The sequence below is a fragment of the Eurosta solidaginis genome, chromosome 5 (assembly GCF_040869045.1).
Source record: "Eurosta solidaginis isolate ZX-2024a chromosome 5, ASM4086904v1, whole genome shotgun sequence".
In the NCBI taxonomy this organism is placed as follows: domain Eukaryota; kingdom Metazoa; phylum Arthropoda; class Insecta; order Diptera; family Tephritidae; genus Eurosta; species Eurosta solidaginis.
In genome coordinates, this window is record NC_090323.1 from 118,352,032 (window position 1) to 118,366,660 (window position 14,629).

At 43.6% G+C, this 14,629-nt stretch overlaps 1 protein-coding gene across 18 annotated transcripts in view; it reads left to right on the plus strand.

The window, feature by feature from the left end:
* Positions 1-14,629, plus strand: part of LOC137253031 (alpha-tubulin N-acetyltransferase 1-like) — a 783,286-nt gene that overhangs the window by 505,831 nt on the left and 262,826 nt on the right. The window contains exon 5 of one of the 18 annotated variants that reach the window (XM_067789286.1): positions 5,657-7,065. The exons of the other annotated variants lie outside the window; for them this stretch is intronic. Within the exon in view, the coding sequence (XP_067645387.1) occupies positions 5,657-5,666 (10 nt within the window). The 3' untranslated portion in view covers positions 5,667-7,065. Of the gene's footprint in view, positions 1-5,656; positions 7,066-14,629 lie in introns of those variants that run through there. 18 annotated transcript variants of the gene reach the window in all.

A 14,629-nucleotide genomic window follows, 5' to 3' on the forward strand; every position in this document is an offset into this window, starting at 1 on the left:
AAATAGGCCGGTTAAGTTACTACTTCTCTTTAAAGTTTTTTGTGCGCTAACAATTATTTTAGAACAATTTTTTTTAGGATTTTGGTACAGACCAATATAGGTAATTGGCAACAATGGGAAACAATATTTTATTTCAACAGAAAATGAGCGAAGCAGTAGTTCTCTCACCGTTTGGCGTGTACAAATATATACATATGTAGAGATGAAACATTTGGGCAACGCGACAATTGAGAATTTGGAGCTATGTACTCAGGGGAGTTTGTGAACATAATGCGTCCTACAGATGGCAATTTCGATAGTTGCACAGATTTTCGAATTTACAAAAATTTTTCTATTAATTATAAACAAATAGAGTAATATTTGTTAACAAAAATAGGCCTATGCACTGCGGCTGATCAATACGAATCGATTCATATAACAATATGACAGTATACAAATTTTAATGTAATATCTTTGTAGCAAATTTATTTATTTTTTGTTCACTGTAAAACGTGCTATATCTAAAATGAACATAAAATCTGGAAATGCAAAAAATGTTTGGGTCAAATTTTCAATTAATTGTTAGGTTAGGTTAGGTTGCAAGGGCTGAGGTGAACACTATGGTAACAGCTCACTACTTAGGCCACCAATGGGCCCATTGTAATACCCTATACGGTCTCAAAAGAGGACCCCTACCCTGCCTAAAGCGGGTCAAACCACCTCGTGGAAATTATAAATTTCGCCAGAGCCTTTACTTCATAGCAAGAGACCTCAGCGAGGTCATGTAGAAAAGGTTTACCAAGGATAGCCATCCTACGCCTACTAAGCGCAAGACAGTGGCAGAGAAGGTGCTGGACGCTCGCTTTTTCTTCTGTACATCTGCAGCTGCGACAATAGTCGAAGGTCGTTACCCCCATTCTAGCACCATGCGTGCCTATTAAGCAATGCCCTGTTAGAACCCTTATCAGGGACGATAGAACTGATTTGCTTAAAATCAAAAGCGCTTCTGTGCGCCCCTTGTCATATGAGGGCCAGGTTTGCCTGGATGTCTCACACGATGATATGGCTGACCATATTCCATTTGCGATTCTTATAGTGCTTGTGTTCACACGAAGCCTGAAAGTGGCCATGGGTATGCCTACCGAATCATTTCCCGGAAGTATATCGTCGGTGGTGCCTCTTCTGGCCAGCTCGTCTGCTCTGCAATTGCCTTCGATATCCCTATGCCCAGGTACCCATATAAGGCTGATACTGAAGTGCTGAGCCATCTCGTTAAGAGATCTGCGGCACTCAGTGACCGACTTTGCGTTGACGACGAATGAGTCCAGGGCCTTTAAGGCGGCCTGGCTGTCTGAGAAAATAAACACCCGTTTACCATCCTTAGGCATAGACCCTAGATGGTTCACAGCCCTGTGTATCGCCAGCATTTCCGCTTGGTAAAAACTACAGTAATCTGCTAGGCGAAAAGAGACCTCTAGACCCAGATCCGGCGAAAAGAGGCCTGCTCCCACCTTCCCGTCAAGCTTAGAACCATCCGTGAATATGCTGATGGCACCCGGTACCGTATGTTGTCTGTTATTCCAGTCCTGTGGCGATGGTATATATATACTATAATTTTTAACGAAGACGTTTTTTGGCGTGCAGTAGTCAGTGCGCACCGGTATTGGGACTGGGGCGCTCGTGCCCAGGATTTTTGCGTGTCCACTAGATCCATTTGACCAGAGACCTGTTTGCCTTATGCGTAGAGCGGCGATGACCGCTATTTCCTTCGCCACCAGGTCAAGAAGTGGAAGGTATAGCATTGTGTTGAGTGCTTCAGATGGAGTGGAGCAAAGAGCCCCGGTGATGCAGAGCTCCGAATTCCGTTGCACCTTTTGAAGCGTCTTAAGATAGGTAGTTTTAGCTAGTGCAGGCCACCAGACCAAGGCACCATAAAGAAGAATCGGGCGCACAATGGCTGTATAAATCCAGTATTTCACTCCATAATAGCTTCCTATCCAGAATTACTCCCAAATACTTGACTCGATCGCTAAACGCTAAAAACGTACCCCCAATTCTTAGCGGTGTTAGATTTGGTACCTTATACCTCCTCGTAAAGAGGACAAGCTCGGTTTTATCCGGGTTGACTTCCAAGCCTGTGGCTGTGGCCCAGTGCGAAGTTTTGGATAGTGCCCCTTCCATTAGGGTACAAAGAGTTTGCGGAAATTTCATCATCTGCATACGCGATCACTTGGTGACCTTCTGATTCCATGAGGCGGAGTAGTTGGTTGACGGTAACCACCCAAAGTAGCGGAGAGAGAACACCTCCCTGAGGAGTGCCTCTGCCGACCGGTCTGCGGATCACGCATCCACCTAGCTCAGTTTTAATCTGCCTACGCGTAAGGAGATTGTATACAAACTCCACCAGGCACGCGTCCACCCCCAAATCTGTCAGCGCCGAGGTGATGACCTCCGGGAGAACGTTGTTGACGGCACCCGCTATATCTAGAAATGCCACCAATGTGTATTCCTTGAGGTCTAGTGACCTTTCGATAGCGGATACCAGTGAGTGCAAGGCCGTGTCAGTTGACCTGCCCTTAGTATAGGCATGCTGTGCTTGCGAAAGAAGCGTCGGCTCAAACTTCCTCCTGATGTGGCCCTCTAGAAGTCTTTCGAGCGCTTTAAGTAGAAAAGAAGATAAGCTTATAGGCCTATAATCATTTGGTTCAGAGTGGGAGGGTTTCCCTGCCTTGGGGATAAAGACCACGTTGACTTCCCTCCACGATACTGGTACGTAATTGAGCCTAAGACAACCTATAAACATCCCTTTAATCCAGGGCCTTATAAGTTCGGCAGTATACTGGAGCTGAGCCGGAAAAATTCCATCCGGCCCCGCCGATTTATAGGGCTTGAAGGTCTGTAAAGCCCAATCTATCTTTTTATCATCTGTGATTTCGCTTATCAGCTGATCATTAGGTGACCATCCGCTGACAATACTTGAAGACACGCCCGTACTTGCTGGGAAGTGCGTATACATTAGCAAGTTTATGGTTTCAGCGCTGGAGTCCGTCCAGTGCCCATCCGGCTTTTGGACGTAACTTAGCTGAGTTGGAGATTTCGATAGCACCTTCCTTAACCGGGAGGCCGCGGATGTGGATTCAATCCTGCCGCCGAAATCCCTCCAGGAGGATCGCTTTCCATTCCGGATTGCTTTTTTATATATATTTATTTTCGCTTTATAAGCAGCCCATGAGGATTCATGTCCATCATGCTTTGCTTTATTAAAGGCCGCCCTACATGACTTCCTAAGTTTATCAAGATCAGATGACCACCATGGTGGTTTGTGAGTTTCCAAAACCTTTTTAGCAGGGCAAGCCCTATCTAAAGCTTTCCTGCAATTTTGACTGAAATTATTTACAAACACGTCTAGCTCCTCCTCGCTTTCTGGGACTCGTACCTCCTCAGATAGCTTTTTACCTATAATCTTCTTATAGCAGCCCCAGTTAGTTCTTCTAATATTTTGTATGTACTTAGGACTTGCGCGCGCCTGCGATATAGAAAAACTTATATATCTATGGTCAGAAAAGGAGTGCTCCTTTAGAACTCTCCATGAAACGATCAGGTCACTGAAAGAGTCTGTGACCAGTGTTATGTCAAGGACCTCTTCGCGATTCCTCGTAATGAAAGTGGGATCATTTCCCCTATTACATATACTCAGATTAGTGCCTAACAGATAGTTAAATAGAGACTCACCTCGGTTATTTGTATCTCTGCTGCCCCACTGGGCGTGATGAGCATTGGCGTCGCCTCCGAGTAGGATGAAATGGTTTCGTGGATTTGCCGCTCTCACGAATTCCTTGAAATTATCCGGTGGTAATGAGCCTTGGTGATCGTGCGCTAGGTAGAAGGAGGCAGGTTTAAAGCTCCTCCCTAGCACCTCGACGCTGACCACTGCCAAATCCCCATCGCTATAATTGGGTAGAAGAAAAACATTAAGAGTAGACTTAGCCAATATACATGTGCGAGGTTTACCCTTTTCCTGAGCGCTATAAAGCTTATACGTTGGTGTCCGCAGGCCACAGATCCTATTGCCAGCGATCCACGGCTCCTGGACTAGAACGATGTCTACCGCACCTGAAGACAGGTGCAGTAGGAGTGCAGCTGATGCTGCTTTGCAGTGATGCAGGTTTATTTGGAGGACCCGGATCACTGCTTGTTTGTGCTCTCCTCCGTGAGCGTCGCGTCGGAATTGCCATCCTTCAGAAGCTGACCCTCAGAGTACAACCCTCTGAGAGCCAAGCTTCCGCTCGAACCTGTCGAAGCATAGCCACCAGCTTCTTCGCCCTCGTCTACCTCCATCTCGTCTTCACTGGGGGGGAGTTCAGCCACCTCCGTACGAGATGCAAGTTTTACCAAGGCTTCAACGTCAGCCTTATAAACCTTAAGGCTTATGATTTTTAATAATCGGGGATTGCCCATATTGCTTTTTTTTTTTAAATGTATGAAAACATTTATTTGAAGCAATTTTTTAATTTTATAATTTTATAATTTATATTTTTGAAGCCGTAGCTTACCCTGAAATCCTGCCTTTTCAACGCTTCGACGTTTGCGCTGTCGAGCAGCAGGACTATCTGCATCGTGGCCCGTTCAGTCTTCTCCACGTTAACCACCTTCCAGTTTTGTGTCGGTAGACCTGGGTTGTACTTCTGGAGCAGTTCCAGGATATCAGCGGGTCCGTTGGCGTCACTGGAACCCAGGGTCTCGCCCTTGGTCGTGAGGGGATATCACACGCCTCCACTACCTTAAGGCGCGCGCCCGGATACACCTCCCCTATCAGCGAAACGGCGGCTTTGTAAAGCTTCGCCGACCTGGCGTCGTCACACGCAATTAGTTTTATATTGCCCTGGAATCACCCCGCATCGGTATAAGAAGGCGGCGGACCAGGGTTATCTTTTTTGACCTTAACGGCCACAGTAGCGAGCGCTGCCTGAATCCACTTCCACTGCTGTTTCGGGATCCTGCCAATTTCGCTGCTCTCGTCCATAACACCAATGATCTGCCGATCCTTGGTTATTTCGGCGTAAGACCGAGCCCAGCCTCCCTGCATCTTGGCCCTTTTCGGCGCCGTAGGGTTGGATTCATCCATAGACCGCTGGCGCTTCGAGGCTTCATCGCTCTCGACCCAGTCCGGCATGAACTCCGGCAACACCTGCTTCGCCAAAGCAAGATCGCGCTGAGCCTTCGCCCAGTCCTCCGCGGAAACTTCCCCCTCCCTTATGGCGAGGAGGCATTCCTACGCAGGATCCGGGCAGCCCAGCCCTTGTCCTAATGACTGGGCCGGCCCCCCATACCCCTGGAGCCCCCAGCAGCCAAACCACCAGACGCTTGACGCCGAGTGGCAGCCTTGCTGGAGGCTACGAGATGGGTGGAAGCCGCCCCAAGGGCCTCCCGGCTGGTGGCCCCTCCCCGAGAGGTACCGGCCTTTGGAATACCCTGGCTGAATTTTCCCTCAGCCCTTTCCTGCCTAGATTAGCCCTTGGGCCTATAGCGTATGCTAAGTATGCGAAACAGCCTGTCAATTGATTGTATGGAAATTTTGTTAGCGTATTAATATATAGATAATAATAATGCAGATCAATCGCATAAGTTTAGTTATGCTAATATTGTCAGCAACAATAATTTGCCTTTTTTCCTACAGCTCAGTCTGATTCTCAAAATATATTAACCGAAAACATTACTACTAACGATAATGTGGCAAGTGATAAAACAAGTAAGGGAGTAAAGTAGCAAACAATTCGTATTGTTGGTTCAAAGATTAGTTCTGAACTTGGCGTAATTTCTCGATTTAAGTGGCTGCATATCTCATCATTCTTGCCCACTGTTACTTCTGATAACATTATGGATTATGTTGTTAAACATACGGGCATTGATAAGCATTTGTTGTCATGTTACAGTCTTGTAAAAAAGGATACTCCCCATGACTCCATTAAATATATCAATTTTAAATTGGGAGTTCCTGCTGCGTGGTTTTGCAAAATGATCAGTGCTGAGCTCTGGCCGACAAAGGTTACAATCCGTCCTTTTCGGTTTGTTCCAAAAGCAGATGTAAAACTAAAGATTTAAGTTCAAACAGTAAATCGAGCAGTCAAATCCGTATTTACTTTCAAAATGTCTCTGGAATGAGAACAAAATCTAATGAAGTTTGGTCAACTAGCTCGCTAGGAATCTACGACGTATTTGTGTTAATTGAAACCTGGCTTAATTCTACGTTCTTCGATGCGGAGGTTTTTGATTGTAATTTGTTTGATGTCTTCAGAAAGGATAGAGATGCTGCTAGAACCCAATGTAATAGAGATGGTGGTGTGCTGATTGCAGTCAAGCGCAGCCTGCGTGGTACAATATGTCAGCTTTTTAATAATGACTCGATACTAGATCAATTATGCGTGCGACTAGTTGGTTCGTCACGGGAGATTTTCATTTGTGCATCCTACATTCCTCCTAACAGTCATGAATCGGTTTACAAATTGCATGTCGATAACGTCACATTGTTACAATCAATGATTGGTGATCAACAGTTATGTGTCCTCGGCGATTTTAATTTAAGTAGTGTATATTGGTATTATTTAGAGAACGCAGACTTTCTTACTCCTGGTAATGTTATTAGATTTCATGAATCATATTTAGTTGATAATTTCTTAAGCTTAGATCTGCCTCAAGTTAATAGATTTTATAATAAGTGTTTTCGTATTTTGGATTTAATTTTCTTATCAAGTAATTTAAATTTTACGCTGTTGGAGTGTTGCTTACCAATTTCTCCGGCTTGTTCGCATCATCTTCCTTTAGTGTTAGAGTTAGAATTCTACGAATTTCTTAATATCTCTCCCGGATGTGATGCTCTAAACTTTAATTTTAATGATTTCGAGGCCCTCAACAATTGTCTGGCTGAGTTTGATTGGGATGAGCTTTTTGCCAATGTAGATGTAGATCATTGCTTCAAAATTTTTTGGTGCATAACAGTTGTTTGAATCATGTACCGGTTTTACGAAAGAGCTAAAGCATTTAAAGAATATTTGTTGTAAATTTTACAGAATATTCAAAATCTCGAAAAATATCTTGCACTTTGAAAAATATAAATGTTGCCTTGCTGATTTTAAAACTCTTGATAAGTTATTTTGGGAAAACTATATATGCAAATTCGAAAATAATATAAGATTAACCCCAAAGCCTTTTGGTCTTTTATTAAGTCAAAGAAAAATAAATCAAATATTCCTACCTCGATGTATTATAATGAGAAGCACTCTTATTCGGCTGTAGACTCTGCTAATCTTTTTGCTGACTTTTTTAGTGCAAAGTTTGTTAGTTATGAGATGGATGAGGAGCTTTCCCCAGTTATTTCTAACTCTTGTTTTTCTTTTGGCTCTCTACCATTATCGGAGGAAGATATCAGTAATGGTATTTTAAGTCTCAAATCATCCTCTCAGTCTGATGTAGATGGCCTTTGTCCTATTCTCTTTAAGAATTGTTCTGCTCTAATCAAGCCTTAAATGTGGATTTTTAACTTATCCTTCTCATCTGGAATATTTATAACTGATTGTAAAAGTGCTAACATAATGCCTATTTACAAAAATGGTAATAAAAATGCTGTTTCGAACTACAGACCAATTGCCAAACTGTCAACAATAGCTAAATTGTATTGTAAGAGATAAAATTAGTTTTGATATTCAAAAACTTATTTGTCCGAACCAGTATGGTTTCGTCAATTGTGGATCAACTTTATCTAATCTTGCTATATTTACAGAAGATTGTATCAAAAGGTTTGTTGGTGGGTTTCAAATTGATGCAGTGTACACTGATTTTTCCAAAGCATTTGATAGGGTGTCGCATAAAATTTTACTAAAAAATGGGTTTTAATTCCATGTTTATCGAATGGATCAGATCGTATCTCAGTGGAAGGTACTGTAGAGTCCATCTAGATAATGTATGATCACGGGAATTTCATGCAAGCTCAGGAGTTCCTCAAGGTAGCATCCTAGGACCACTTTTATTTGTAATTTTTATTTTATTTTTATCGTGTTTCTTATCAGCAAAATTTCTGCTTTACGCTGATGATCTCAAAATTTACTCGGTTGTTTCGAGAACTGAGGACTCTATTTCTCTGCAATCTGATATCGAGAGGGTTAACTCTTGGTGTGAAAGGAATCACATCTTCTTAAGCATTGACAAATGTTTTTAGATGGTCTATTCAAGAAAGTTGATTACAGTGAATTCGACCTACTCGATAATGGTAATCAACTGAAATCGGTCGATCAGGTTAATTTCATTGTTGCTAACTCCTACTCTATGCTGGGCTTTGTACGCCGCAATAGCTCCGATTTCTCCTATCCGTACACTCTTAAGTCTCTTTATACAGCCTTTGTTAGGTCCCGTCTTGAATATGCTGCAATTATTTGACGACCTTTTCATAGTACCCACAGAAATAGAATTGAGCGTCTGCAAAAGAAATTTATTAAGTCTGCACTAAGATTTCTCAACTTCAGCGAACCTATGCGATCCTATAAGTAACGTTGTTTGCTTTTAAACTTAGATCTACTAGTGGATAGGAGATTACTTGTATCTTGCTCTTTCATTCTGAACGTCCTTACCGGCGTGGTAGATTGTCCTTATGTTCTTCGTAAGATACAATTCAATAATCCTTTTAGAAATTTGAGGCGTTCTGATTTATTTTACTTGACCGCTGCTAGGTCGAATTATGCTATGAATGCACCAACTGGGCGAGCCCTTAGGGAAATAAACATATTAAAATTTAATCATAAATAAAACTCCACCCAGGATTCAATCTTTCATCCAAGCAAACGCTACTTCCTACCGCCCAGCATTCGAGCATTTGGGCACACTTTTCACCTTAAGAGCCTTAATTGACCACGGCTCGCAAAAAACCTTCATATCAGAAAAGGTCCAAAAACGTTTAAACCTCTCTACTTATCGCGCGGATTTTTCAGTTACCGGAATGGGAGGAATCATTGTAGAAAACGCCAATAGAGTCTGCCAATGCACCTTCGTCTCCAAGTTTATTAGAACTAAAAGATTTACATCTCGCCGATCTATACCTCTTCACTCCTGGTCCTATCGACATGGTGATTAATACCTCAAATCGTTACTCCAGGAATTAAACATCAAGTCCTAGGAGGTATTCTCGCTCAAAACACCATCTTTGGGTGGTGTTTGAGTGGGCCCATCCAATCCACGCAATGTACCGCTGTCCATACCCACGTCGTGGAAGCATCCAATGAAGATCTCAATTCCCAGTTGAAGCCCATCTGGGAACTCGAGGAACTCCCCGAAGCCCACGTGCCCTCCGAAGAAGATGCCTTTTGCGAAAAATTTTACCAAGATACCACTGTTAGGCGCAGCGATGGTCGATTTGTAGTTAGATTGTCATTTAAATCCGGATTTCCATCGAATATGACTTTAGGGCCTTCTCGTACCCAAGCCTTGCGACAAGCAATCAGAATGGAACATATGCTAAGCAAAAATCCCAATCTGAAAGAAGAGTACCATCGTGTACTAGAAGAGTACTTAAGTCTGGATCATACGATTCAAATCACTCCCAATGAATTGAATTGGCGCTTGTACCAGTATGTTTTTAATGGGGATATACAAAAGATGTACCGACAAATTCTTCTTCAGGAAGGTGATCAGCCCTACCAACGCATTGTGTTTCGTAGAAATAACGATAGCCAATTCTCGGACTTCGCTCTGAAGACTGTGATATTCGGAGTCCATTGCGCGCTGTATATGGCCATTCGCAAGTTCCATCAATTGGAAAACGATACAAGAGAGTCGCATCCTTTAGCTGGAAACATTTTGAAGAAAGAAACGTATGTCGACGATATATTATCTGGAGGCCACGATAACTCATCATGCTTAAAAGCTCAAACCGAACTTTGCTTTCAGCCGGTTCCCACTTAGAAAAATAACGGCAAATCATCCGCATCTTCTAAACCACATTCCCGCCGAACATCTGTTAGACTCCAATTTTTTTAAATTCCATTGCTAAAGTTCCACCAAAACGCTTAGTATCCGATGGAACGCATTAACCGATTCATTCTCATATTCGATAGAACCTCTTGAACCCCCTTCCAGTGCCACAAAAATACAAATTTTATCTTCAGTCTCGAAACTATTTGACCCCGCAGGATGGCTAGCGCCTATCCTCATCCAAGCAAAAATATTATTACAACAGATATGGCTAGAAGGTACTGAATGGGATGAGTATGTCAAGCCACTGTCACTTCAAAGGTGGCACCAATTTCTAACCGATTTGCATAGCATAGAACAAATTAACATTCCCAGATGGACGGAGTTTTCTCCCAATAAAATTATTCAACTACACGGGTTTTGTGACGCCTCAGAAAAGGCCTATTGCGCATTAGTGTACATACGATCCCAATTAAATACGACAATTTCATCACATCTACTGTTTTTAAAATCAAAAGTTGCGCCACTCCAAACAGTAAGCCTTCCGCGATTAGAATTGTGTGGTGCCGTCCTATTATCTAAATGCATCAAGAATGTTATCAGCCAACTATCCCTCAAAGCTGTGGTCGGATTCTTCAATCGTCCTCTCGTGGCTGAAAAACCGCCATGCACTTGAAAGGTGTACGTTGCAAACCGCACGTCAGAAATCATAAAAAATATAGGAAATGTCAAATGGAGACACGTAGCCACCAACCATAACCCTGAAGATCTAGGAACTGGAGGTTGCAGGCCACTGGACCTAATACTAAGAACACTTTGGTGGCACGGACCAGAGTGGTTACTAAAACCCCCCGACCATTGGCCATTATCACTTCGCCAAAATGTCCCCCTTCATAAGGAAGGTAAAGTGGAAGCTCTTCACATTTTAGACAACCAGCCTGACATATTAGATCGCTTTTCTACATCGTCCAAAGCCTTACGTGTGATAGCGTATATGTTCGAATTTGTCCACCGATTCAAACCAATACAGTCCACTGCTCCTACCCGTTTCGAGTCCGTCGTTATCACACAAAAGGATATCCACTGGGTCAAAACATGCGTTATTAAACTTTCACAAGAAAGACATTACCCAAAAGAATTTTCTCAATTAACCCACAGGCAACCAATTTCCAAGAAGAGCTCTCTTTTAAAGTTAAACCCCCTACTAGACGAAAATGGACTTCTTCGTGTTGACGGGCGCTTGGCCAACGCTGACCTACCATACAATGAGAGATACCCAGTCATAATTCCGGAATCGTCGAGATTATGCTATCTTTTTCTTAACTTCCTACATAACCTCCTCATATACGCTGAACACCAACTGATGGTTCGAGTAACAAGGCAAGAATATTACATTCCTGGATTGAAATCGAAAGTAAGAAACAAAACACCCGTTCCCAAATTATGTTAGCTCTACCGCCTGAGCGTGCTACTTTCACCCTACCATTCACCTACACAGGTTTAGATTTTGCAGGCCCTCTGGATATTAAATCCTCAACGCTCCGGAGATCCCCACTACTTAAAGGATATGTTTGCGTTTTCATCTGCTTCTCCACCAAAGCTATTGACCTTGAGCCCTGTTCAGACTTGTCAACCAAAGCATCTCAGGCACCATTCGCTCGTTTAGTTGGTAGACGAGGCCTCCCACAGGAAGTCTTCTCAGACAATGGAAAGAACTTTGTTGGCGCCAATCGCGGATTTCAACAAGATTTCCGTAAATTTTTGAAAGCCACATCCGATGACATACGTGCAAGGTATAGCCTGCATGGATTTGAATGGCATTTCTTGCCACCTAATGCTCCCCGCATGGGAGGCCTGTGGGAGGCAGCCGTAAAGAGTTTTAAACATCATTTCAAACGAGCAGTTGGAAGCCATATCCTTATCTTTGAAGAATTAGCCACTCTGCTTGCTCGAATCGAAGCAGTCCTAAACTCCCGACCTCTCTCTCCCATGTCCGATAACCCTCAGGAATTACTAGCATTAACTCCTGGACATTTTTTGCGTGGAGGGCCACTCCTAGGTATACCAGAACCCCGAATCCACAATCTATCCCTTCAGAATAGATTGGAAAAACTCAAAGTCTTACATCAACAGTTCAGCCTGCGCTGGAAAGAAGAGTATCTCAAAGAGCTACATCAGAGATACAAATGGAAGCTACCTCAAACAGACCTCTCCATTGGCAACTTCGTCGTTATTAAAAACGAGCTAACACCCCCAACGCATGGATATTAGGACGTGTAGAGAAAGTGTATCACGAATCGGATAATCGTGTGCGAGTGGCGGATGTCAAGACACAAAATTGGATTTTTACACGACCGATTGTTAAGCTCTGTCCACTTCCTATTACATCTGATCCACCACAGGCCAACTCTACACCGGACATTTAATCATCACAATCACATATATTAGTATTAAGCTTGCAAAGAACTTTTTACTCATTTATACATTTACAGGTTGTGGCCACCAACATAAGCCACTCGAGGTCCAGCCATTCACAAATGTACGGTCTGCCTCAGATACCATCCTCTTCGGTTTTGTAAGAAGTTCCGGGCAATGACGGTCAACGAGCGTAAGGGGATAGTGCGGCAGTTCAAACACTGCCCAAATTGTTTGGTTCGCTCTCACGACAACGCAAGCCAATGCTAAAGTCCAGAAACTTGCAAGGTATGCAATGAACTACACCATACCCTACTACACAAACTAAAGTTCGGAGAAAGAGAACCCGACAGCAGAGGAACTCGCAAGCAGGTCAAGCGACTCAACGAACAGCACAAGCAAATCGATGTGGCCATTCGTGCACTCGAGAAACTGAGAGCTATATAGCTAAATTGACAAAAAAAATATCTAAAAATAGCTAAAAAAAAATTCATAGCCAAAAAAATAGCTAAATTTTTTTTTTCTTTAAAAATAGCTAGGTAGCTGGCCGGTCCATGAGGACCTCACATAGACTGATTGAGTCCGTAGTGTTACCAGAAGTTTGTTTTAACGACCAAATTGAAAAACCCTATCAAAAACCAGGACCTATGTTATAAAATAACTCCGCCCTCTTGGCAAATACTAGAAGATTCCTTCGACTTAAGCCACTTGCTGCTTCTAGATCTGACCGCTGTATCACTCCTAATAGCTGGAGTCTTAGCCTGGCAAGTGCAGGGCATGAGCACAGAACGTGCTCGATCGTTTCCTCCTCCAACCCGCACTTCCTACATCTGCTATCACTGGCCAAGCCTAATTTAAAGGCATGTGACGCCAGAAGGCAGTGTCCAGTCAGAATACCCGTCATGAGTCTACATTCCTCTCTTTTTAATGATAGAAGCAACTGTATTAGTCTAAGGTTGTAAGACCTACACATAATCTTCGACACTTTACAGCCCCGCGCTTGAACCCACGCCTTTCGCGCTTGGTCGATCATGTGCACCTCTCGCCTTCGCTTAATCTCGCCCAATCTAATTGGGAAATCTACGGAGCAGAGCGGAGGGATGCGCCCTTTTTAGCTAGTCGTCCGCTTTTTCATTCCCATATGCCCTGGGACCCAATATACATGTATGCTTCTCCCTGTCCCGATTCTCTCCAGAGACTGCTTACACTCTAACACGCATTTAGGTGCTGTGCTATGCGAGATTATTGCCTTAATTGCTGCTTGACTGTCAATATAAAAGTAAGCACGGTTGCATCTTAAGCTATTCTCTTCCAGGGTATCTACTGCTTTGGTTACGGCTAATATTTCCGCTTGGAAAACGCTACAGTAATCCGGCAGCCTGTAGGATCTGCTTATTTCCGGATCAGCGCAGTATACCGCAGACCCTACTCCTTCCACTACTTTGGAACCATCGGTGTGCACATGTATCGCCTCGTTCGCCATTTGCGCACCCTTGCGCCAACCGTCCACCTCTATTGTGACCTTAAGATCTCCCTCGAAGCGCAGATAGTGAATCATGTAGTCTGTTCGTCTTGCGATTGATGACGCTATACTACTATGGCCATATGGTCGGCGCTCAAGCTGCCCCGAAGCACCGAGCCTGGTTGCGGTTGTTAACGTTTTGTTCTTTGCCACCAGGTCTACAGGTGGGATGTGCAGAATGGCATACAGTGCAGCCGTCGGGGTTGTTTTCAGGGCTCCCGTAATGCTAAGCATCGATAGTCAGCATACCCCCTCTAATTTTTTGAGGTATGTTCTTTTTGTGCGGCTTTCCACCAAACAAGAACTCCATAGTATAGAATAGGGCTTACAAACGCTGTAAAAACCCAATTAGAAAGAGAGGGCGATAGGCCCCACGTACACCCCAGCATTCTTTTACATGCATAGAGTGCCGTTGAGGCCTTCTTGACACTCTCCTCCACGTTGAGCTTCCACGACAGCTGTCTAGGATGATTCCTAGATATTTTGTGCAAGGTTTCTCGTGTAAGGTCACCCCTCCTAACTTAGGCCTGGTCCAATTTGGGACCTTGTACCTCTTTGTAAACAAGACCATATCCGTCTTCTCCGCTTTGACTTTCAACCCGACATTAGATGCCCAGGTATGAATATCCCGAAGCGCCCGATCCATCAAAGAACTAATCGTTGGAAGGCACTTTCCACTTATGACAATTGCAACGTCATCTGCGTAAGCCGTAAGTTTTACGGGTCCCTCATCGAATTGCCTGAGCAGTTGGTTGA